Here is a 27,168-nt window from a genome sequence, read left to right as displayed (position 1 = left end):
TTATAAAATATACATTAAATCAATAAAGAAAATATTACACACACTACATATCATGTATTTGACGCATACACGCATGCATACTATCTAGTAACAAACTTTTGTTCTTGACGTCCGTTGTCAAATTGAGATTATATAGTTTGTCTTTGTTAATATTTTTTATACTGTATAGTCTTGGCGAAATTTGTGATTAAGAAGTATAAAATACAATCATAATAGTGTACAAACTTACAATTCCAATTAATTATAGTCGAATTTCGACTACTGCGGGACCTCTAGTTTACTTAATTAGATAGAAACTAACATTCGGACGAATATTTTAGCAGCTTAACGGCCTGGTTAAAAAATCGATCTGGCTTTAAAATAGGTACTCACTTTAGGTAAATATTTTACAATAAGCGGCTGCTCCTGAATACCACTCTGTACTTCTTATGACGTAGGGCAATTTCTGTTTTCCTTTCAAAACTTTTGTTTACAAATTAATGACAAGTAGATATTTTTAATCAGTCACTGAATGTTTATATATGAGGCTATTTGTGTGCGAAATTGCAGATAGCCCGTCGCCCGATATATTATTAATGTAGAATTTATGTAACGAAATGGTTGTGTAAATTCATAATGTCTATAAAGAGTGCATATTTGTTGATTTTTCAAATAATTGTAATTTATAATTGCTCGTGCGATGTAAGCCTTGAACGACGGCAAAAACTGTTACATGGCTTTATAAATTACTACAATGATTTACCTAATCAGGTTTATAAAACCGAAGTAGGCGTTCTGCAGAATTTTGAAGAAATCGTGAGTATCTGCTTTTTATTGTTTTTGACATGTTAAAATAATGTTCTGAATGAGATCATCTTTATTGCAATGTCTAATGATTCATTGTTTCTACATCCGGAGAGACAGGAACGAGCTAAAAACCAGCCACAGTTGTGTAAATAATTAAGAGTCTTAAGAGAAAAATGGGCTGATAATGGACAATCAAGTATATTACGGTAGACAGTGCTACGGTAGACAGTGCTGCGGCAGTAGGGCTGTGCATCTATATTTCTGATATCAATAAGCTTTGGCAACGATTTTCTAATAAGTGGGTCTGATTCACATTTGCCTAATAAGACAATAAACTAAAATCATGATTAATTTCAAGATGTACTTTGAAGTGATTTTAAAGTAAATGTTGCAAAATTGTGCTAATTTTATTTTATTTATTTATTTAATATATTTTGTACACACAGCTGTTAGAAAAAACACGACAATAAGGATACAGAGTACAAGGGCACTACTTCTTTCATGTTGAAATCTCTTCCAGTAGGCAAATGAAAACAAATTGCATTCTCTTAATGGCTGGTTATTAATATTAAAGGTACACATGTATACAACCCTGACCTCTTTCAGTTATTGGTTAGTGTCTTGTTAAAAATATTGTTCCAATTAACACATTACTGTTCGTCTTTTATATAAACCATTTATTACTGCGATATGCATTAGTCTAGACATAAAAAAATAATGAAATTGATTAATAAAATACTTTATTGGCATTAATAAAATCCTTAATTTATGGCCATCCACTTTCCCTATGGCATTCTTTCTCATCTATGCCACTACTAATTTTATGGAATGCTTTAATATCTTAATGATAAACTCTTTTATTCTGAATTTTTGTTTCAATTGTTGATCTTTTTAACAATACATCTCAGTTCACTGTAACTGCCAAATAAGCCTGGCAAATAAATATGACACAAGATTGTTGTTAAAATGAATGTTCACATGAGAATGATAGTTTCTAAATTTCAATGTATTTTTTTTATTCTAACAATATTTCTGGCCATTTATGTCTCCATCATTCATAGATAGTAATAGTATCCTTATTAGTTATACTACTGAATTTGATGAGTCCTAAGCCCATAGATGCTTATTTAAGAAACTACTTTGCTACTGGTAGTAAGACATGCTGTACACCCACAGTCACACTACTATAAATTCTATTTCTGCTGTAAAGCAATTGTCTTGTTGTAAGGCAAATAAATGCCTTTGTTAATCGCTTAACTTCATGTCTCTCATTTTTTTTTAAGTTAACTTTATTTATTATAAAAAAAAGAACACAATATTCCTAACCTAAAAGTACATGTTATTATCCGCAACATGCTTCGTCAGATTATAGAAATAGAGTTATCAGCAACATGCTTTGTCAAAAAGTTCAATACTTACTTTCAGCTGCAAGCGTCGTCATAAGTTACATATAACTCACTCATTTGTCTGTTATACTTAGATTTATGTTTATCATTAATTAAATAATAAAAGTTTGTAGTATGTTCTTATCTAAAAGGTTATCATCAGCCTCAGGCTATCAATTTGAACTATAAAAGATTTGAAGTATTTATAATGACTAAGTAGTAACTTTACTGCGATTTCAAGCTTTATAAAAAAATTGAAATTAATGACACTATGGAATACATAAATGTAACCTTTCTAAATCTTACCCAAAAATATATATTTGAATCACAACAAATTTGGAAAAATATAAATCTGAGAATTGGTTTGAATCAAGGTTTCTCACCCTGACAAGACTTGTCTTACTTTTTGACTCCATAAAGAGTGTGAAGGTGTGGAAATGTAACTGCTTCATCTGGGTTATAGGAGAAGCAAAAATCTTAATTTAAGGTACAAAAATCTCATCTGCTCATAGGAAGATGTGGAGGCAAACTGTTTATGGTGCATACTCTTATTGTCTCTAGATTCTGAGATCTTAGAGATCTACTGAATAACTTTGAAAAAATCTCAAGGGTACTGAGATTCCTTGACCTAAAAAAAGATTGAGAACATATCACAGATAGTCATTTGACCTCAAACTATAATTCGATGTACTATCCCAAACTAAAGATTAAAATTACGTACTTCTAAATGCTTAAATGTAAACAAACATACATTAGAGCTTTTATAAATATATCCTATTGTACTCATTGATTCCACACAACTGATTTTTTTTATGATATTATATTTTATCACATTGAAGGGTCTTTTTGCATCAAGAAAGACTGCTCCAGCATACGGTTACTACCTTATGGACGTGCTTAAATTTGGTCAACTCACATCACTGCTGTGTAGTCTACATGGTACAGCATTCACAAATAAATTCCAAAATCATGTTTTCAACTTGAATTAAATTGATCCTCTATGATGTCTTTTTCGGGCTCTGTTGTGCAAATACCTATATACTGTATATAATAATGTTTTTGATATTTTTGGCAAACATTATATATAACAATGGTATTAAATAAGTAATTATTTGGTAGTGTTTCAAGTATGCAATTATTCTGTTCTTTGTATTAGTACTCAAAATGAAACACATCACAATACCTAGTCAGGTCATAAATTCTGTCACATGTTTAATGTAAAATAATTGAAACAAGTTTATTCATTATGTAACCATTCATATACCAAAATGAACTTAACAAAACATAGATTCTTATGACACTAAAGTTTATTCAAAATGACCTCCGTGATTTTGAATACAGGCCTTCAATCTGCGCGGCCAGTCGTCTATCGCAGCACGAACGAGGTCCATGTCAATATCGGCGGCTGCCTTAATCAAGGATGTCTTGAGTGACTCCAAATTGGGATGAGGCTTTGAGCACGCCTTTTCCTCCAAGTGTTGCCATATCTTGTAATCTAACGGATTCAAATCTGGACTGGAGGAGGGCCAGTCTTCGTGCCGGATGAAGTCGATTTCACGCGCCGCCAGCCAGTCTTGTGTGCTCTTCGCTCTATGAGCTGGCGCCGAATCTTGTTGGAATACCCAGTGCCTGTTATTGAACATGGTATGAGAAACAGGTTCCACTAGGTTCGTCAGGACTGTATTTTGATACACAACTGCATTAATTTTTACACCTTTCTCACAAAAATGTACCTCTGTTAAGCCCCAATAAGAAACTCCCAACCATACCATGAGCGAGGATGGAAAATGACCTCGTTGGACACGCGGAATACGGTTGCTCGCTTCTTCACTACTGTGTGCGTACACCTTATCATTTTGTTTGTTGTAGCTCTCTTCGTTAAAAAAATCACAAAAAATCACAAAAAAATCTCACGTTAAAAAATTTTTCATCCGAAAAAAGAATTTCCCGATATTTTTTTCCCGCGTACCGCTTCAACAAAGCGCGGCATCTCTTCAGTCTCAGGTCCTTTAGACGAGCATTCAAACGATGTCCTGTTTTTCTTCGATATGCCCGAAGCCCTAAGTCTTCATTTAATACCCTTTTCACCGTGGTTCTGCTTAACCCCATCTGAAGGGCCAACAGTTTATGCTTACGTTTGGGATTTCTTTGAATTCGCGCCTTCACAGCTTTTATCACTGCTGGAGTCCTAACAGACCGAGGGCGACCACTTCTTGACCTGTCATCTACACTAGAGTCTTCATTGTATCGTTTGATGGTACGATAAACGAATATTTTGGTTATATTCAAATTTTTCAGTATGTTAAAAATTTGAATTGGCGCGTAACCGCAACGATGGAACGCAATAACTGCAACATGGTCTTCTTTAAGCGTCCACTCCATATTTAAAAATGAGTAAAATTCTAAAAGTATACATTTTTATTTTCATGAACAATTCGAAATTCGAATTCAATAAACTTTTTTGTAGCCAGCATTCTAAAAGAAAAGTTTTTACTGTGTGACAATACTTATGACCTGACTAGTTATATTTGTTTGCAAGTCACATTAGTATTAAACATTATTTGTCAGTTTAATGTGATTTAGGCTGTGTCCAGCTAAGGGTAATAATAATAAGATAACTATTATAGTTACATCTTAGATGGGTCATGATTGATTTGATTTGATGATTTATCTCCCCACATGAGCTAATTATTATTTTTCAGGATGAGACCTCTAGTAAAATAGTAGTCAACTTGCAAGTTGCTGATATTCATAATCATGAGTCAATCAAGTACTTAAGGTGTAGTAGCACAGTACAGGATTCACAAGAGCAGGGTGTGGTTGTCCTGAATGAAATTCACTGTCAGGAGCTACCTGATCAACAGGGAGTTAGTGTTCAGCAAGAGACCACAGAAATAACTGAACAGAATCCCATACATTTCGATAATGAAAATGAATTTAATACAGTAAGTTAATCATGAATTATTTACAATGTTTTTTTAGAATCCCAGTGGCTTTGCTTGTATGACTTAAAGTGTATTCGCATCGAGTGATGCGACTATGGCATGTTACAATTTAACGAAATAAATATCTACCTATAATATATTCACGTATGGATTAGTTAGTACATGTATGAAACAATAAAAGTCAAAACTGGGATAAATTAAAAAATCCTATTATTGTAAACCTTCACGGATACGTACTATCATCGTGTATCTGTCTGACCCGACGCCTTATTGCTGGCTTGAAGGCTAGGTCAGCTGGAGTATAAGCGGGACTTTGACCGCGTGCCCATTGATAATACCAAGGGCGTCGTAAAAGTGAGTAAAGCGTTGAAAAATATAAAATTAATATCTTAAGTATTCTTGTCTCTCGAAACACTGCTGAAGGGTACCGTAAACCATCTTCCCCTCATTGGTCTTACAGTGAGGAGTGTTTGGTTTTACGCATAACAGTGCTAATCGAATGGTGATCAGGTTGGCCCTATGATCTTTTGCCTTCGAAGGTTTTTTTTTTGCCTACTTATTCAACTGCCAGTAACCTATGGGGTATTCTGGCTTCAACATACAAAATACCATACGTATTCACTGTACAAAAAATTTATTAAATACATATGTATATACAAGACTAATTATACAAAGCATTTGAATATGGTCTCCTCGCAATGGGTGTAAATAGCAAATTAGACGTGTGGTGTTCTATTTTAGGTTTCGCCAACTGAACAGTTAATCGCGGCACCAAGGAAAGATGGCTTCAGTCCTTGCATAGGATGTTCCACACGTGTCGATGTAGACGCAGCAGGTGTTCAAGAACTGGCTTCGTTAGCAGTTCATCATCTTGATAGACACGACGATACTGCAAAATATAGTCTAATCTCTGTCGTCGATGTAGAAAGACAAGTACAGGTAAATATTTAAACTGAATCGCTTAGACGTGTCTGTACACTTATCGATAGTATAATATGACGGTGTTTAGATTTCATTGACTTAACATAAATAATTTTAAATGTTTTGTTTTTCCGTTTTTTTAGTTATTAAGACAATACGAATGACCTGGCAGACCAATTTGTACATCATTTTTGGTATTAAAGAATAGCTTAGTTAATATAGCTGTCAAGTCTATAAACAAAAGAATAACATCGATTAATAACAAATCAAATCTAAAGAATTTATAAATTTGCATAAATTTGCATGGACAAGTAGATAGATACCACTATATCGCCTATTTTTTGCTGCGAAGCAGTCATGCAATCCGATTTGTAGGGTGGGGCAGCCGTTATACAATATAAATTAGACTGCGACTTCATGCGTCTAGGTGAAAGCAATAAAAAGGCTATGTATACACGTATTCTAAAATTGATTAGTAATGAATAATATGCCTATGATCTAATTTTAAGTAATATAATATATAATTTATCCGTTTACAGGTGGTTAACGGTGTAAGATATATTTTAACACTCTTAGTAAATAACAATACATGCACTGAAAATCAATCGGAAGATTGCCAAGTGGTTACACCATGTCGGATTTCTATACTCGAGAAACCATGGCTTAGATTACCTAGTGGTGTTAAATACAGATCTATTTTATCGAACAATTGCACTGATCAATGGTTATTTGGTGACAATGGTGATATACTGGATGAGAATTTTGGACAAAATAATGAGATTATTAATACTGACAAAAAAGATGAGGCTGGGGATGACATTATCAAACCAGTGCACGCAAACGATGTTCAAACACAACAAAACCAAGAAAAATCCCTAACTGTTGATCAAATTAAGGGCTTAGAAGAACAAATTATACCTCACGATGAATATACAGTTGTCAGTAGTACAGAGCAAGTATTGATTACTACAAGAGCCGATGGCTTGACTGAAGAGGTTGTTTTTAAAGATAAGTCCACCCAAGGTCAACAAAATGTGATTCGCCAATTTGATCAGAAAGAACAAACCGGTTTGACAAATGATAAAAAGAAAGCAATTGATGATCTCATAAATTTTTTCGAGTTTGCTGGGTTTAATTTGAATCGTGACGAAGAAGTCTATTCGAGGTCAAGAAGAAGTTTCGATGACGAGCTAGACGTATTTTCTGTAGCTCAAAAATATCGCAAATTAAAAGAAAGTCTACAAAATGGTATGGAATTGTACAATTCTGCCCAAGCAATGATAGATTACTTAAACGAAATTGATTTGGAAATAAAAAATAGAGTTTTACAAGAGATCATTCAAGCTGAAGAAGAGGATGTAAATTTTCAACGCTTTTTATATATTCAAGCTCGAGTGATTATCCCCTGCGATAAAAATAATTGTGAGTTGAGAGATAACAAATTCAAAGTTTGCAATGGTATTCTTGACAGTACGGATTCGAAAAATCCTCATGTACTGACAGCTTTTTGTTACAAAGAACCCGATAGCAGCATATTTAATACAATAAGAACTGTTCCGCCTAACGACCCAATATTACAAATGATGGTAAGAGTTTCGTTAAAGAAAATTGAAAAAGAATCTAATGAAAAAAATGCAATGAAAGTATCCAAAATAATTGATGCAAATGTGCAAAAAACTTCGGGAATATTAACAAAATTTTTAGTGGTCCTGGATCGTTTAAACTGTAGCCAAAATACGCCCATATCATTAAGACAGAACTGCACAACAGTGGAGGATCTCGGATCCAAAGTGTGCGACGTTGTTGTATTCGAAAAGCTTTGGTTGAAAGATAAGGATGTCTCTTTCACATGCTTGGAAAGGCCTGTCGAAAGCTCATTCACACGTTCGAATATTAGAAAAACTTTTGAAATTGATGATTATAAAGTTTCTGAAATGCTGCAAGAGAGTTTAATGTACTTAGATGTTAAATCTAATAGAAATAACAAACAAAAGATAGTGGATGTGAATTCTGTATCAACTCAAATCAATGCAGGATTATTAACAGAAATAATATTTACAGTGGCTTATACTTCTTGCAGAAATGATGTAAAAGTTGACATAAACACTTGTAATGTTTTAGAAGATGAACCGTTAAGAAACTGTAAGGCACAAATATGGGATCGAACTTGGATAGAAGACGGAACACAAATAAAAGTATCATGTGACGATACTCCTTCCGTAAATGAGAGTACCGATTTACGTACCAATAACTCCTTAGATTTTGTCGGTGGTCTACAGTTGCAAGATGCACACGATCAAAAGTATAAGTTGTTGGCAGAGGAATCACTGAGACAGTTCTTGCAAAAAAATGGAACTACAAAGCCCCACACTGTAGTACGTCTAAATAAAGTGACCACTCAAGTTGTTTCTGGAACTTTAATACGACTTGACTTCGTGGCTGCTCCGACAGGCGAGGAGTCTCGTTATCAATGCCATTCTGAAATTTGGGAACGACCATGGCTGAAGAAAACAGACATAGAGGTGAATTGTAAACAAAGTAACGAAAGATCTAAAAGAAACGTATTAGGCGGAATAAAAGAGTCTGATCTAACAGACCCTCACTATAAGGAACTGGCTCAGCAATCATTGAATCAGTTCTTGAAAGAAAGTGGCAATACAAAGCCCCACATTGTAGTACGTCTAAATAAAGTTACCACTCAAGTTGTTTCTGGAACTTTGACACGACTTGACTTCGTGGCTGCTCCAACAGGCGAGGAGTCTTATTATCAATGCCATTCTAAAATTTGGGAACAACCATGGCTGAAGAAAACAAGCATAGAGGTGGATTGTAAACAAAGTAACGAAAGATCGAAAAGAAACGTACCAGGTGGAATGACAGAGTCTGACGTAACCAAACCTCACTATAAGAAACTGGCTCAGCAATCATTGAATCAGTTCTTGAAAGAAAGTGGCAATACAAAGCCCCACATTGTAGTACGTCTAAATAAAGTTACCACTCAAGTTGTTTCTGGAACTGTAACACAACTTGACTTCGTGGCTGCTCCAACAGGCGAGGAGTCTCATTATCAATGCCATTCAAAAATTTGGGAACAACCATGGCTGAAGAAAACAAGCATAGAGGTGGATTGTAAACAAAGTAATGAAAGATCGAAAAGAAACGTACCAGTTGGAATAACAGATTCTGATCTGAATTACACTAAATTTCATATTAACAAGTTCACAAGTAAGAAGCGACTGAATTTGCGAAAGTCATTAATAGGTGGTAAACATGAAGAAGACCCTTCTGATAAGGAATTCAAAGTTTTAGCACAAGAATCATTGCATGAATATGCACGTTTAGAAAAAAATGATTTTATCCATAAAGTTATAGATGTTAATCGTGTATCTACTCAAACGGTGTCAGGAAAAATTTATAACATTCATTTTAGCGCTGTACCGACTTCGTGTTCAACAGCAGTTCAGGATCCTAGTTTTTGCGAGCAGAAAGACGGAAGTAGCATTCTTCAGTGTCATGCTAGAATATGGAGTCGACCTTGGTTAGGAAAAAAAACAACCACAATTACCTGTAACCAACGTACCGAAGCAAAGAAGAAAGTGAAAAGACAAACATTGGACGATGGTGATTACATAGATGAAGAATTACGAAATTATTATGCCGAACGTGCAAATCAATATTTAAATCAAGTATCAGACACAAATAATCTATACAAACTGATAACTGTACACGCAATAAAGTATGGCAAACAGATGGGTAGAAATATAGTTCAAATGTATATTGAAGTTGCACCAACTTTCTGTTTGCGTCACGCCGACGAGAATGAACTCGGAGGCTGCGAAGAAATTGAGGCGCTGGATCACAAGTTATGCTATGGAAGACTTTGGCCTTCGCCTGATGATGAATTAGTCGTTCAGTCGGTTTCTGTGATCTGTGACGATGACAACGAATTCGAAACTGTCTCGGGGATATCTATACGAAGATTAATTAAAAGCTCTATTAAAGAACTCGAAAAGAATCCAGACCAAAAATATAAGTTAATCCATTTAGGAACACCTTATCTAGTTCCCAGTCTTGACTCAGATGTACCTATTAAACTTTCATTTCTGATTGGATCAACGAACTGCACTAAGGAGGTAGATATTGAAAACAGTCCTCTTCAATGCTTCTTGGACGGTAGCAAATCATCGAAACCGTGCACTTCTTTTGTATGGTTCGTTCCAAATACAAAAGATATCTATCAAATCAATGTCCAGTGCGTAGAACCGGCAACGCGCCAAAAAAGATCGGTGTCCTTAAACTCGGCAAATGTTTCCGCGAATGATTTAGAAATTCGGGAATTAGTAAAACAATCCTTGGATAAACTGGAAATGGCATCCGTTCATAGGTATAAACAAAGGGTAATTCAAATAAATTCATTTTCGACTAAGATAACAACAGGAAAAGTGACTACTATAGACTTCGATGTCGGTTACACGTCGTGTCTAAAGTATGAGTGGGTCGATGACGTCATGACTTGTCAGTTTTTGGAACACCTACCCAGGAGACATTGCGTTTCTAAAGTATTCGAAAGGTTATGGGCTGCGAACGGAAAGAATATCGACGTTAGTTGCGAAGACGATGAAACACCATTAGAAGCGCATGTTGAATTCGAAAGTGCAGAAATGGCGTTGCAGCTAGCTAATGAAGCACTAAAACACATCGAGGCCCGATACCCGAATCCGAGGAAACAAAAGATTTTAAGAATATTCACGCTAGAAAAACAAGTGGTCGCCGGTATACATTACAGAATGAAAGTTGAAGTCGGCCTGACGAATTGTACAGCTTTGACGAATCGATCGGATTGTAAACATATTAGTGACGAGAGCTTGAATAAATTTTGCCGCGTGAACGTTTGGATGCGACCCTGGACAAATCATCCACCTAACTTCAGAGTGACATGCGATTATCAAGAAAGCGCAACAATTGATCTGTACCACCACATACAAGCTGAACATTTGTTTTATGATTTTTTGGCGACACACAAACCGAATTACATAGACGATGCCGCCGAAATGCGTAGGAGATTCGAAATTTTTAAGGGCAACGTAAGAAAAATTCACGAATTGAATACACACGAACGCGGTACCGCCGTATATGGAATAACGCAATTCGCCGATTTGTCCTATGAAGAGTTTGGAAAGAAATATCTTGGCTTGAAACCTAGTTTGCGAGATACCAATCAGATTCCAATGAGGCAGGCAGAAATCCCGAAGATTGAAATCCCCGATAAATTCGATTGGCGCGATTATGACGCAGTCACCGATGTTAAAGACCAGGGTATGTGCGGAAGCTGCTGGGCCTTTAGCGTTACTGGTGAGTAGGAAATTAATCGAATTTTCCTCTCTGTAATAAATAATGCTGATTACAGTCATTTTAAACTAAATAATTCAACAACATAGACCCCAAACAGCGATTTACTCTACCAACGTTGAGACACGAGATAAAAGTATCCATAGTATTGCCATAACAGCTATTGTACCCTTCAAACCAGAATATGGTTGTTTCGCCGCAAAAACATGCCCTACCGTTCCGTACATATCTGCATAGTATACATGATTCTAATTTGGGGAGTAGTTGGAAGTACTTATTAAGACCAGGTTAAGTGGTTACCAGAGCCCATAGACATCTACAACGTAAATGCCACCACCCACCTTGCGATATGAGTTCTAAGGTCTCAGTATAGTTACAACGGCTGTCCCACTACTTGAACCGAAACGCATAATTGCTTCATGGCAGAAATAGGCAGGGCGGTGGTACTTACCCGTGCGGCCTCACAAGACGTCCTGCCACCAGTAAACCGAAATCAATCTTAGCTCTTGGTCATAAGGCGTGATATTTAAAAAACAAATTATAATTTCCCTTAGGTAATGTCGAGGGTCAATATAAGTTGAAGACTGGACAGCTGCTGTCACTCTCTGAGCAAGAGCTGGTGGACTGTGATAAACTTGACGAAGGATGTAACGGGGGTCTACCTGATAATGCGTACAGGTAGGTACTTTGCAAATATAGGATTTTAGGTTCTTTAACTGGTGCAGTCGAAACCTGCTTGGTAAGGAATGGCTAATAGTCTAAGATCCGACTGCGGGATTAGTGCGCTCATCGGTTATTTGCTAAAAACTAAATTTTTATGTATATTTATAATTAGGAGAATATACCTAGTCAGGTCATAAATTCTGTCACATGTTTAATGTAAAATAATTGAAACAAGTTTATTCATTATGTAACCATTCATATACCAAAATGAACTTAACAAAACATAGATTCTTATGACACTAAAGTTTATTCAAAATGACTTCCGTGATTTTGAATACAGGCCTTCAATCTGCGCTTCCAGTCGTCTATCGCAGCACGAACGAGGTCCATGTCAATATCGGCGGCTGCCTTAATCAAGGATGTCTTGAGTGACTCCAAATTGGGATGAGGCTTTGAGCACGCCTTTTCCTCCAAGTGTTGCCATATCTTGTAATCTAACGGATTCAAATCTGGACTGGAGGAGGGCCAGTCTTCGTGCCGGATGAAGTCGATTTCACGCGCCGCCAGCCAGTCTTGTGTGCTCTTCGCTCTATGAGCTGGCGCCGAATCTTGTTGGAATACCCAGTGCCTGTTATTGAACATGGTATGAGAAACAGGTTCCACAAGGTTCGTCAGGACTGTATTTTGATACACAACTGCATTCGTTTTTACACCTTTCTCACAAAAATGTACCTCTGTTAAGCCCCAATAAGAAACTCCCAACCATACCATGAGCGAGGATGGAAAATGATCTCGTTGGACACGCGGAATACGGTTGCTCGCTTCTTCACTACTGTGTGCGTACACCTTATCATTTTGTTTGTTGTAGCTCTCTTCTACGGTAAAAATTTTTTCATCCGAAAAAAGAATTTCCCGATATTTTTTTCCCGCGTGCCGCTTCAACAAAGCGCGGCATCTCTTCAGTCTCAGGTCCATTAGACGAGCATTCAAACGATGTCCTGTTTTTCTTCAATATGCCCGAAGCCCTAAGTCTTCATTTAACACCCTTTTCACCGTGGTTCTGCTTAACCCCATCTGAAGGGCCAACAGTTTCTGCTTACGTTTGGGATTTCTTTGAATTCGCGCCTTCACAGCTTTTATCACTGCTGGAGTCCTAACAGACCGAGGACGACCACATCTTGACCTGTCATCTACACTAGAGTCTTCATTGTATCGTTTGATGGTACGATAAACGAATCTTTTGGTTATATTCAAATTTTTCAGTATGTTAAAAATTTGAATTAGCGCGTAACTGCAACGATGCAACGCAATAACTGCAACACGGTCTTCTTTAAGCGTCCACTCCATATTTAAAAATGAGTAAAATTCTAAAAGTATACATTTTTATTTTCATGAACAATTCGAAATTCGAATTCAATAAACTTTTTTGTGGCCAGCATTCTAAAGAAAAGTTTTTACTGTGTGACAATACTTATGACCTGACTAGGTATATCTACCAAGTTGCCTATCAAAATTTGGCCGCTAATATTTTTAATTAAATTATTTTTTATTGCTTTTTGGGAAAAAATTTCGTTCACTTGTTTTTTAAATAAAATATCGTCTACATCACGGCAATTTACATAATGATTTTAAAAAATCACGGTTGCCATTGAGCACCTGGCCGCACCTCTTCGCAGCCAGGTGTAAACAGGTATGATTTCGATACTTTTTTACGTTCATAACGTATATTTATTAATTATATATCAAATTGAAGCTAATTTTTTTCTATTAATTATCATATATGGTTGCCTAATTAAATTTTAAGCCATTGCGCATGCGTCGAATGTTAGTGTCCTCAACTGAACAGATGCGGCATTTTTATTCTAACATAAAAACCACGCTGTTTTGGAGTTCGTAATAAACGTTTTATATTTACATTGTTGTTTTATTTGTGCATCTAAAAAGTATTAAATTAATTAACGTAAAATAAAATTGATAAAGATGAAGTCGTGTTTTTTGTGTAACGAAAAAAGCAATGAGTATTTATTAACTCTCTGTTACTTCCCGGTGGTTGAGAACACTAACATTCAACGCAAAACCGTCGCACGGCCAGCAATCGCTATCCTCGTCTGACAAATGATGTTACGCGTTAACTCTCTTTCACCCTACCTTAAATATTTATCATCTTTAACAGCCAGCAACCCTTATTTGCGGCCAGATTTAATTAGGTAACCATATGTGATAATTAATAGAAAAAAATTAGCTTCAATTTGATATATAATTAATAAATATACGTTATGAACGTAAAAAAGTATCGAAATCATACCTGTTTACACCTGGCTGCGAAGAGGTGCGGCCAGGTGCGCAATGGCAACCGTGATTTTTTAAAATCATTATGTAAATTGCCGTGATGTAGACGATATTTTATTTAAAAAACAGGTGAACGAAATTTTTTACCAAAAAGCAATTAACAATAATTTAATTAAAAATACTAGCGGCCAAATTTTGATAGGCAACTTGGTAGATATATACTCTCCTAATTATAAATATACATAAAAATTTGGTTTTTAGCAAATAACCAATGAGCGCACTAATCCTGCAGTCGGATCTCGGACTATAACAGAGCCCATGGAGATCAAAATGTGAATATCGTTTTCTACTTCGAAGTTGAAGTCTAGACAGATGGTTATCCTACAGGGACGAATTACTGCTTTGGAGGAAGTATTTACCAAACAGGCGAATCAAACGAAAGTAATACACGTTATATAAATAAATAAAATTATATTAAAGATTCAATTGCTTTAATCTTTAATATATTATTTTTATTTATGAAATTCTTAATTGAATTAATGTGTCAAAATATTCTAATGTAATTAAATAACAGGATGTTGTGTTTGTTTACAACAATAACAGGATTGACAGACAATAAATAACATACAAATGGTGCAATGACAAAAGTTATTTCCTGAATAATTTATAAAATTCATAAACAATGAATACGTTATAATATTTTGTAAATATACGAATCAAACCATTCATGTTTGTAACAAACAGAGTTTGACTGTTTACGTTCCATAAATTATTCATCGTCTGATAAACGTTATAAAAATTTGTTTGTCTATTCGTGTTCGCTTTCGTGCCCTTTTGTTTGCCGGTGTGGGTTCATACGTTAAATGCGGTATATTGTTTTATTTCAGTCATCAGTCCTTCAGTCCTCTATCACATAACAGAGAAATTCATTCTCGTATTGATATTGTCATTAAGATACACATTTATTATGGAATTAAATTGACTAGTGCCTTATTCTTCATGGAATTATTTAAACCTCCTTTTACGATTTAATCTTATGTTGCTTATTGAAATCATATTATTTCTGATCTTTCGAATATTTGTATAATTTGCTAACTACCGTCCATTTTTCTTTAAAACTTATTTCATGATTTTTGGATGGAACTGAACTAATTCAAAACAAATTTGTACCTTATATATAGGCTGTGAGTGCTCATGTTGCTATGCCATTTATTTATGTATGTTGCCTTTTTCTGGATTAAGGAGTTGCTCTCTCTTGTTCACAAAGTACAAAAAATCAATACCCAGTTAATGCAATTTTGTACTTATTATAGCTGATATATCGGACGTTTCTTGGGTCATATAATTTATCAGGATATCCTAAGTGTTCATCAAGATTATTAACCCTTTGACTGCCATGTAGGTCACCGGTGTCCTACGCGGCGTGCTGAAGTAATTATTTCGATTTCTGTTACTAAGCGTCTGGATTGCCTAACTGTGCTTACTTTTGTTTTTAATGTGTGTTATAGTCTTTTATCTCTCGTAGGAATAGATTCATTTTCGGTAACTTCGAATTCGTCTTTCCTAGAATCTAACAGATATTCTGGCGTCTTAGCTAATTTCTTTTTTTTTTTAAACAGTTTTGACAACTGCTGCTTCATGTATTATAATGTTCGTATGGACATAACGACGAATGGTTTTTTTGTATTCCTTCAGAGCGATAGAACAATTAGGCGGCTTAGAACTAGAGACGGACTATCCATACGAAGGCGAAGACGACAAGTGCGTGTTCAACAAGAGCATAGCCAGAGTGCAGATCAGTGGTGCAGTTAACATAACCTCAAACGAAACGGACATGGCGAAATGGCTCGTGAACCACGGACCCATATCGATCGGTATTGTAAAATGATCTCTAAATTTGAATGAATAAAATATAAATTAAATCGTGTCCATGAAATGTTATAATTATTTTTACGCAATCTATATGCGCCTCCGAATTCATTGTAGTTTTTTTTTATTGCCCTTGTAGGCAGATGAGCACACGGCCCACCTGATGGTGAGTGGTTACCGTCGCCCATGAACTTCAGCAATGCCAGGGGCAGAGCCAAGCCGCTGCCTACCGCTGATTGATTGTAATTGATGATTATGATTATTTAAAAGTAGCGTTAAAAAAATATCGATTTTCTTTAATTAGTATCGGTGGGATATGAAGCGTTTTTTTTATTGTGCAACGCCTAACCTAGTACTAAGTGATTACTGCATTAACAATGTAAATGGCATTATCCGCTTTGAGGAATGCGTTCTAAGTCTCAATTCTATAGTAGAACGGTTGCCCCACCCTTTAGACCGGAATGCATCATTACTGCTTCACGAAAAACGTAGGCAGGGTTGTGGTATCTGTCCATCCGGGTTCACAACGTCCCTTATAATGGCTTCCTCTATGACCAGTATCTGAGAGTAAATGAAATTTCGACCTCACGTCTGAAAGTCTGTAGTGGAATTCATGTAGCCAGACCTCGGTAACAGCTTAATTAGAACTATATTTATAAATCAATCCTCATACCGGAATAAAGCGTTTATTTAATACAGTTGCGGCTAATTAAGAAAATCATCTAAAACAAGGAAGCTAGTCGGACCACAAAACCGCAAGGTTGTTTGTTTGTATCATAACTGAGTCATGTTTTATTATGAGAGCTAATTAAGAAATAATATTTCAATAATTCCAGAAATCCTAAATATACGATATTGTTATTGAATCAATTGCGTGTCACGTATTTTTTATAATGTGCAGGCATCAACGCGAACGCCATGCAGTTCTACATGGGCGGGATATCCCATCCTTGGAAGATGCTGTGTAATCCCACGAATTTGGATCATGGTGTTTTAATCGTTGGATACGGAGCTAAAGGTTAGTTATTATTATTATATGAAGTCAGCCCGCTCACATTAGGTCTAAATTTCAACTGGTCTCGTCATAATACCTCACTGTTACTTTTTTTTGGGAACTGTTGCTGGGAATTTTTGACATTCGAGAAAAGAATATTGCAATATATGATTTCAATTTGAAAACGTCTCATAGACATAGCCTAACATGAATGTCGTCACTAACTTTGAGACTTGAGGTCTGTGTCCCAATTATGTAATTATATAGTAATTATGCATAAATTGTGTTTTTGCTTTCTATGATTTTTATTACATGATGTTATTTATTCCTAAGTCGTGGTAGTCATTCTTGTATATGAGTTGTATGTACATGTGTCGTTAGATTTTTTTTTATCTGTCCACGGGATGTACGTCCCGACAGTAGCATCACTCGTTACGAGTTACACGACGACGATGTACCGAAACATATCTAATGATGTCTATGATTTGACTTTTTTGCAGACTACCCTCTGTTCCACAAGCACCTTCCGTATTGGACGATAAAGAATTCGTGGGGGAAGTCGTGGGGGGAACAGGGATACTATCGGGTGTACCGCGGTGACGGAACCTGCGGCGTCAATAAGATGGCCAGCAGTTCTGTCGTGTAGTGCCTTCGTACCTAACTAAATACTGCAATGTGTACTATAAAAAAGTATCACATAACCCTTTATTTATCTTTATCGGGTTTATACGTATTATGGCTTCTCCTTAATAAAACGAATATAATGCATCACTCAATTGACTACTTATTATTAATATTAATTTTGAAAATGTTTATTAATATATAAACGAAAATAAAATTAAAAGGTGTTTTTCAAAAATTTTATAAAATTACTAGTAAGGGTAAAAAAAGTTAGAAACAGAGCAAAGTATATGTTAAAACGATGACGTCATTGTTCATCTGTTAAAATACGTTTGGTAGGGGAAGCTAACTTTCACAGTCGCATACATTATATTTCTTTATGATTATAAAATATAACATGATTTCTAAGCTGAAAATGGAAATTTCGCTGCCTTATTGTGAATAATTAATTAAGTAAGGATTAACTATGAAATTATATAAATAAATAATATAAGATCTGATTATTTAGAAAATTAAAATTAATTAAGATTTGCTTCGGTAAAAAATCATTTTATGTTACTAAAATTTGTGAATTGATAAACAATTACAACACTAAATTTTATATACCATTCAAATAAGTATTTCGCTACTAAATTTTTAAAGCAATATTTCTAGTTATGCCAAAAATATCCTAGTTGAATTTCGTTTACGTACTAAATAAAAATGAGTTTTTAACTGGAACACGTAACCCTAATGAGAAATATTGAGAAAGTGCCTTATTAAATTCCGTTTTAAATGTTTTATGTATACGAAATAAATAATCGTTGACAGAAAAACCAAAGGGCCGGATATCCAAGTTCGTAAACATCTTTTTTCTAGTCTAAAAAATAATAATACCGTAGTCGATACATATGCCTTCCGCATAGGTAAAGAAAAACATCTTATCTGCATAGTATAACAATAACTATCTTGATTGACTTAAAGGGGGGCGTTGGGGGGCTTTGGGGGGCGATTTGTAATTTCACCTAGGAGGACTCTTAAACACCGATTGAGCTCTCGCTACCAGTGGTTTATAAGTAAAAAATAATTTATTTTCAATGTGGGCAGTAGACAAAATAAGTCTAGGAGCCCCTGCCTGCACTAAGTGGTAGTCTGTACCATGCGGTACGTGCCACCCATGATCGAACACAGTGGAGGAACGTCACATGTAGTCGCGATCCTCAGCAGTAAGGGAACGATATAGAAGAAGAAAGAAAACGTTTAGGACCTAAACCTTACTCGTCGTTTTGGGGTTATGGATTCGAGTTATAAGTTGCGAAAATTGGATATCTTCTCACTTTTTGAAATGAATTCGATTGTGTAGTGTCAAAGACGTATTTAAAAAAAATGACATTTAAAATATTTGTGTGTAAATCATGTAAATAATATTTGTTCGTTCGCTTTATTATATATGTTTAATAACCAGATAACTCCTGTACATCGTGTACAATCTGTACTAATTTTAAAGAAATGTTTATGAATCTATGTTTATTTTAAACGTTTTTAATTTTGTTATGAAATAAATAAATTGAACTAAATGTTGTTTTCTGTGTATATGTTATTATATATTTTGTTTTTAATTTAAATTTCCTGGCTTATATTTGACGTACATCGATCGAAATCGGATGAAAGGCGATTGCATGCAGCAGAGATGCGAATGTTGCGATGAATGTGTGGATTAACGAGAATGGATAGAATACGGAATGAATGTGTTAGAGGAAGTCTGAAAGTGGCACCTGTGACCAAGAAGCTGAGAAGTGCGCGTTTCGGATGGTATGGACATGTGATGAGACGAAATGAAAATGAGGTTGGTAAGAGAATGTTAACTATGAATGCGGAAGGATATAGAGGAAGAGGTAGAGGAAGAGGTTGGCCTAAAGGATAAGACGTCTGGTGCATTTGTATATAGCGATGCAACGGTGTTCGAATCCCGCAGGCGGGTACCAATTTTTCTAATGAAATACGTACTTAACAATTGTTCACGATTGACTTCCACGGTGAAGGAATAATATCGTGTAATAAAAATCAAACCCGCAAAATTATAATTTGCGTAATTACTGGTGGTAGGACCTCTTTTGAGTCCGCACGGGTAGGTACCACCGCCCCGCCTATTTCTGCCGTGAAGCAGTAATGCGTTTCGGTTTGAAGGGTGGGGCAGCCGTTGTAACTATACTGAGACCTTAGAACTTATATCTCAAGGTGTGTGGCGCATTTACGTTGTAGATGTCTATGGGTGGCTTCGACTTTTTTGAAAAATTATTTCATAAAATATATAGAACAGACAAGGCTGTATGGGCTTAGATCCCCTTGCCTTTCCTAACAAGGAAAAATTGTACCAAAAAAAAATGTCTATGGGTTCCAGTAACCACTTAACACCAGGTGGGCTATGAGCCCGTCCACACATCTAGGCAATAAAAAAAAAAAAAATTAAAACTAAGAAGAAATGGATGGATTGCGTGAAAGACGATATGTGTAAGAGGGGAGTAAGCGAAGAAATGGTATATGATATACGAGTGTGGAAGGAGAAAACATGTTGCGCCAACCCCAGGTGACTGGGAGAAGGGCAGGAGAACGATCATGATATTTGGAGTACATCGAGTTCAAGAAGAATAACATAAGGATAATTTTTATTGCGATAGCGTGGCAGCGTCGTTCGTAGGCGTCAGTAATGGCGAAACCACAATCGAGCCGCAGCCTTTTACAGGATACTTGGTTTCAAATAAATTTATGGACAATATCTCAGTTGTCTCTGCATTAATCATGGCTTCTATTTTTGAAGACTTACATCCAGTTTTCTAATAAAGTAGAACGTGCTTTGTTGTACACTAAAATAAACACAACTGCAAAACATTAAATGCGAAAGTACAATAAGGGGTCTTATTGTTAAGAGCGATATCTTCCGGACAACCATCAGGTGGACAAGGATTCATTTAAGGAAATAAAGTAACCGCGGTGTACTTGTCGATTGAACGAAATATATAATTTGCGTAATTACTGGTGGTAGGACCTCTTGTGAGTCCGCGCGGGTAGGTACCACCACCCTGCCTATTTCTGCCGTGAAGTAGTAATGCGTTTCGGTTTGAAGGGTGGGACAGCCGTTGTAACTATACTTGAGACCTTAGAACTTATATCTCAAGATGGGTTATGGGCGCATTTACGTTGTGGATGTCTATGGGCTCCGGTAACCACTTAACACCAGGTGGGCTGTGAGCTCGTCCACCCATCTAAGCAATACAAAAAAAATATATATATATAAACATCAATATTATAACGATTATTTTATTATTTAAAACCTAAATAAACATAAATGCAAACATTTTATTTTTACTAATAAGACCTTTTACCCTAACACAAATATACCTACCTACCTAATAACGAATATAGTTGTAAAGAAACAGCATAAGTTTAAATAAACGGTAAGAAAAAGGACGGAATCCAAGGGAGTACAGACCAGACCGCGACTGCCTATCTCGCTATGTAAGTGCTGCAAAAGATCGTGACCAGCCCCCTGATCACGTAAAAATTTGCGACAGCCACAATTTTGCAGATGTTGTGCAGACGCGTCGCGACCGATCGCAAAACGTCAAATTATTTCGTATCACGTACCGCGATTGTTCGCTTACCGCTTACTGCAGTTTTCTGTCATACAACTAGCGCCAGTCGCAATCGGGTAGCAATAATTGGCACTAAAAAGCCACATTACTTTTTTTTTTTTTTTGCTGAACAAACCGGCAAATGAATTTATAAAAGCGCGTTACATATAAACATTTCAAAATGTTTAAGTGGAATTCACGTTTGAAACGCCAAGTGAGAGCTGCTAATTCTGTTCTTTTCGATGAAGCGTTACTAAAAATAAGTGATCTAATAATAATTTTTGCTTTATTTTGAATAATAGCTATAAAAATGTAATTGTGTCGTCAAACACTGATAACATTTTTTTTTGTAATCGTTTGATAATTTGTAATCAGATAGTTGTTTACGTTACGAACCTATTTTAAAAAAGAATGGATCAAAATTATAGCCTAATTTATTAATTTCATTATCAATTAAGTAAGTACATAAGCTCACAACCCATCTAGTGTTAAGTGGTATGGACCTCACAACGTGAATGCCGCCCCCATTTTTAGAAACGAGGTCTGAGTTTCAACTGTATACCAAAACGGCTGCCCCATTCTTCAAATTGCAACGCATTTCTGCTTCGCGGTAGAAATGGGCGGAATGGTGGTCTTGCGGGTTAATCAAACGCCCTACCACCAACGATTTCAGAATATTTGCTAATTTGATTTTAAATAAAAGATGAATGAATCCTTAATCATGGAAGTCTTCCATGTATATATGTCAAATACGTGTTTCATTGGATTTATTGATATCTGCCTGCGGGATTCTAGCACTGGTTCAGTAAGATTTCAAATTAAATAGTAAATTCTAGAATAAATGAGTTAGTTTTGTGGTTTTATCAATAATAAAGTGTACAACAGATCCATCTTACGCCGACATGAGGCCGACAACGCTAGAACAACCAGTCGATGATATTCTAGGCGAGATGCTGCTATTATTTATCAAGTAATAGATAGTGGATTTGTTTGACTTGGCAAGAGTAGGCTTTGATTTGAATACCAGAAATATAGTGCAGTCTTTCACAGCTTGAAGGGAAATAAAAGCTGTGCAGACTATTCATAATAATGTTCACCCAAGGTCATGGGCAATATGACGTGAATAGGAAACTGCATGTCAGACATTAACTTAATGTTCTATATTATTTTTAAACAAATGAATCTAATATTTTAAGACAATAAATAAATATTTATTTTTATAATTAGCCCAGTTTTTCGTCGACAAAGCCATCTTAAGAGAAGCTTCATTGCAAATATCAGGCCGATATTTAGTAAGTTATTTTTATTCATTAACCAGGTACTCTTTGCACTCACTCACTGCAGTAAGAATGTTAATCAATCATTATATTATCTAGACTATAGCGGACAACAAACAAGAGTGGACACATCGTGAGCTGTAGTTGTAGAAAGAGGAGAAAATGGAAACTAAGGCGAACCACTGGCTCATGCAGCTTTCATTTCAGCAGAGGCTGCTCGTACGCAGGCAGAGGCCGCGCATCTTCCAGCTGAGATATATAAAAAAATTCAAGGAATTGACCAATATCGGCAAAAACCTTGTTTAAAATAATAAGTTCAATTTTGTTTTAATTTTAGCCGAGTCCATAATAGTTTATATTACCATAAAAACGAAATAGCGCTTGTTACAATAGTCAAGCAAATCCAAATATATACGTTTTACTTTAGGCTGGTACTACAGTAAATTTTATGACACTAATGAGTATATTTTACGCTAATAAAACTACTCTCAACTTAGCATTTCAAAATGACTATTTATTTTTTTATTGCTAAGATGGGTGGACGAGCTTACAGCCCACCTGGTGTTAAGTGGTTACTGGAGCCCATAGCCATCTACAACGTAAATGCGCCACCCACCTTGAGATATAAGTTCTAAGGTCTCAGTACAGTTACAACGGCTGCTCTACCCTTCAAAACGAAACGCATTACTGCTTCACGGTAGAAATAGGCGGAGTGGTTGTACCTACTCGTGCGGACTCACAAGTGGTCCTACCACCAGTAGAATACCAGTATTTAGCTTCGTTGTATATTTTGTACTCACAGTATTTGGCATGTTCTGCTTCTAGTCTATAGGGTTATAGAGTTATCACCTTGCTATCATCCTACTTACCTCGGCCCCAAGTTCAGTTATGTTTCTTTGAAGTTATCGGCAGTCGATATTATATTTCAATTGTGGCTTCAATTTCATGCGGCAAGAAGTTGGACATGTATTACAAACAAACTACGATTTCTTAATTTAAGAATTATTATTCAAATAAAACAAAATTACACAAAAATAATAATTATCAAACTTATCTAACGGCCGTCTGGTGTAGTGGTAAGTGACATGGTCGCTACACAAGGGGGTTGCGGGTTCGAATCCCGCCAAGGGAAGACATTTGTACGATAAATATAAATGTCTTTTCCAGGGTTATGGATGTATATTAAATATATGTATGTGTATAATAAAAATCTTACATTTATTTCCGTAATCTGGTACCTGTAACACAAGTTCTTTACGAACTTATCACGGGACCAGTTAAATATTTATATTTATATTATTATTATTATTATCACAATGAACAAAAATGAGTGGTGGTTGATCCACATTTTGTCTAAATTATGAATTATGTTTTTCATTTTGTAAGTAATATTCATGTAAATATCCAACAAAATCTAGAAGAATTATGAATTACTAGTCGATTTGTTGTTCATTCTATTCTATTATTTAAAACAGCAGTATATACAATAATATATATAACAACACAACATACAAACAGGGTTAACATAAAGATAAAATGATACAGAACAAATTGAGCACGACAGATTTAAAACATTGTCTTAATAAAACAACCTCACAATTTTGCTTTCAAATTGTTATGAATCCATCCTTTACTATAAACACAAAAATGTTAAGGAAATATGTATATTTCCTCTAAACACAAATAAAAAATTATAAGCAGAAATAATTAGGCTATTCTTGCCCTCTCAGTTCACATAATTAAGAACAGCAGTTTTAAAAATATCTACATAAAATTACTAAAATACAGAGGTTGGACTAAATTTAATGTCTGTTCTCCACAATCCAATTGAACCACCCTTGAATGTTGACATGGTGCTAAGTGCTGTGTTTCCTCTTCTCTCCCAAAAAATACAATGTTATGAATTTGATAAGAAACATCAATTTCAGCATCTTCGTCAGAGAGTTGGGGCACTGGAAACCCATGTGTGTTTGCCATGTTATGCAATACAAGCTAACAATTATGGTCTTGGCCATCATATGATGATCATAATGCAGTACTCTATGTACCAACAAGCATCTCCAACTGGCCTTCAATACTCACAATGGTCAACAGTGTTCCTGGTATGACAATAAACATTACTATAGTACTATATATTAACGGCCTTCCCAGTTTTAAATATACTTTTAGATTGAGTATTACTTTGTAGTCAGGTTACTGAGACAGAGCTCATGATGTTTTACTTGCCTAAAAACCAAACTTTTTCACTATTATGGTGCAGGTCCTGCATAGGCATATTCAGTTGTGATAAGCCAGACAAATGTATCATGAAATGTTGCATCAATACTTAAAATGTTAAGATCACTATCACAGATCTGAAATATTTAATTCTTTAGATAAGTACTATCAAATGTTTGTTATTGTGAATGATAGGCTTCAGCAAAATATTTAGTATTTGCACATTCTTGAAATGATAATGCTTGCGTTCTAAAACCTTTCTTCATATACAGAAGATCTGATAAGTGCAAATGAGTGCCATCTATACACCCCAAAACCCCAGGATAGCCAAATTTATTGTAAAACCTATAATGAAAAGAAATTTATTTACTATTATATTATGTTTTCAATCACAAAATTATTATTGTTCAAATATCTATGTACTATAAAAATAAGACAAATTTTGAATTAAAAAAAAAATATGTAGGAAAGATTAATGGTGGCCTGAAGGCCTTTCCAGTTTCACCAGGACTTGACATTTCTCAGAACTCTGTTTAAAATATAGCTATATATAGCTAAATATAGCTATAGTTATAAAGCTTCAAGAATATAACTGATCTATATGATTGACTCGTGGAAATTGTAAAATCGGTGGAACTCTTGTGCTCTATACTATAAGATAATTATTTAACTTACCCATTTATAATAACTTGTGACCCATTGTACTGTTTGCAGAAACTTTAAATGTTTCAATAAAACTGGAAGATTGTTTAATGCCATAGCCACTTCCCTAATGGCATTGGATTTACTACAGTTTAACTCAAAATGCAAAAAGCTCATTCCCACAGGTTTCTGGTATGAAATTTTGCAATGCTGTTAACACCTGTATAAACAAGTTATTTAAAACATTTAGTTAAGAATAAATCTGAAATCAAAAAAACAATGCTACTTTTGAACACAAGATTTTGTGAATCTTTTATTTTCTTCATTATTTACACATATTAAAATGTTAAATTGAATATATATATAAGTACCTTGCATTTTACTTTCTATTCTTGTTCGTCTTGATGATCTAGGTTATTAACGGCTTTAATTCAGAGCACAATTGTAAATATTGATGTTTCGAAATTCTGTAATGTGTTCTGAACAAACTTTCCGATAGATTAAGGGGTCAGGCTTGATCACGAAGACAGCGTCGCAAACGCACTAATTCGTATGTATCCGACCTAATTTCCTTAGACTCCAAAGCCCCATTTATTATTTGAGCTCTGTCCATAGTACATACCTAGAAGAAATATTAATTTGTAAAAAATAAACTTTATAACCTCAACATTATTAATGTACTTAAATTGCCCAGCGTGGTATTTAATGTTAATACTATGGAAAACACAAAAGCAAATAAAGATCTAAACCAATTACACTTACCTAAATCAAGTTAAAATAATTTAATTTCACAAATTTTACACTTGCAGATAGTTAGCAACAATTCAGCACCAGATACAAAAGGTGTCGCAAATTTGACAAACGACATTGCTAAATATCTGCTGTTGTGTGGCACACAAAAGCATCCGTAATACCGACTTTAGGCCAGTTGTTGTTAGTTGTATGAAAAGAATGCACTAAAGTTTCACAAATCGCTCTGCAGAGGCAGCACTAGTGATGGTCCGCGATCTGCTTTTTTGTTGTAAGTCCGTAATACGAAATGGACAGTTGACAGCAATATTTGCACAATATTTGTCTTCTGCTAATTTTCTGCGAAATACGTGATACAGCTGCAGGTGTATGCCCACTTCGTAACATACGTATGGGATAATAAGTTAGAAACTTTTTTTTACGATTGAAGAATTACTCGTGGCCTGAAGGTCTTTCCAGTTTCACCAGGACAGGTGGGCGCGCAAAGACTCAGTCAGGAGGGGTGGGATTTGCTAATAGCAACCCGAGTGCCTCCGAAGGCCAAACAAATCAAGAGCAGCTGCTTCGCAAATGAACTACTACTGCAGATCCGGCGAGATTCGATTAACAAATCAATGACTGTACACAACTCAGTTCGAACCACACAATTCGATTAACAGATAAATAACCGTATCAATAATCTGGTTACCCTCGACGGGTGCGCTTAGACTATTATTAAACAATTAAATATTAGACCCTCTTAAACAAACCAGCAAAATAGTTCAGAAAAACAGGTACTCTTTCAGGAAAACCCTGAACCCCGATAGTATTGAAAACCACATTTTAGATAAATGTATCGTCTAAATGTTT

General features: G+C 35.4%; 1 protein-coding gene and 2 long non-coding RNA genes across 4 annotated transcripts; 2 read left to right on the top strand and 1 right to left on the bottom strand.

Moving 5' to 3' along the window:
- Positions 1 to 100: 100 nt before the first annotated feature.
- Positions 101 to 19,378, top strand: LOC101741510 (uncharacterized). The gene is made up of 8 exons (XM_012689377.4): positions 101 to 795; positions 4,874 to 5,116; positions 5,858 to 6,055; positions 6,577 to 11,389; positions 11,941 to 12,064; positions 16,034 to 16,212; positions 17,109 to 17,225; positions 17,702 to 19,378. The coding sequence occupies exons 1-8, from the start codon at positions 616 to 618 to the stop codon at positions 17,845 to 17,847; spliced, it is 6,000 nt and encodes a 1,999-aa protein (XP_012544831.3). The 5' UTR covers positions 101 to 615; the 3' UTR covers positions 17,848 to 19,378.
- A 1,974-nt stretch (positions 19,379 to 21,352) lies between these two features.
- LOC134201359 (uncharacterized) lies at positions 21,353 to 23,024 on the top strand. 2 transcript variants are annotated; one of them, XR_009976614.1, is made up of 3 exons: positions 21,353 to 21,890; positions 22,661 to 22,725; positions 22,810 to 23,024. It is a non-coding gene; the product is annotated as an uncharacterized LOC134201359 (long non-coding RNA). The 2 variants fall into 2 exon arrangements; XR_009976615.1 differs by lacking the exon at positions 21,353 to 21,890 and having other exon boundaries at positions 21,906 to 22,725.
- Positions 23,025 to 23,696: 672 nt separating this feature from the next.
- LOC119630564 (uncharacterized) lies at positions 23,697 to 26,618 on the bottom strand. The gene is made up of 4 exons (XR_005246314.2): positions 26,332 to 26,618; positions 25,941 to 26,191; positions 25,603 to 25,789; positions 23,697 to 25,272 (listed from the first exon to the last, which is right to left on the bottom strand). It is a non-coding gene; the product is annotated as an uncharacterized LOC119630564 (long non-coding RNA).
- Positions 26,619 to 27,168: the final 550 nt, after the last annotated feature.

The sequence above is a fragment of the Bombyx mori genome, chromosome 25 (genome assembly GCF_030269925.1).
Source record: "Bombyx mori chromosome 25, ASM3026992v2".
In the NCBI taxonomy this organism is placed as follows: Eukaryota; Metazoa; Arthropoda; class Insecta; order Lepidoptera; family Bombycidae; genus Bombyx; species Bombyx mori.
This window is presented reverse-complemented; position numbering and strand designations above follow the sequence as displayed.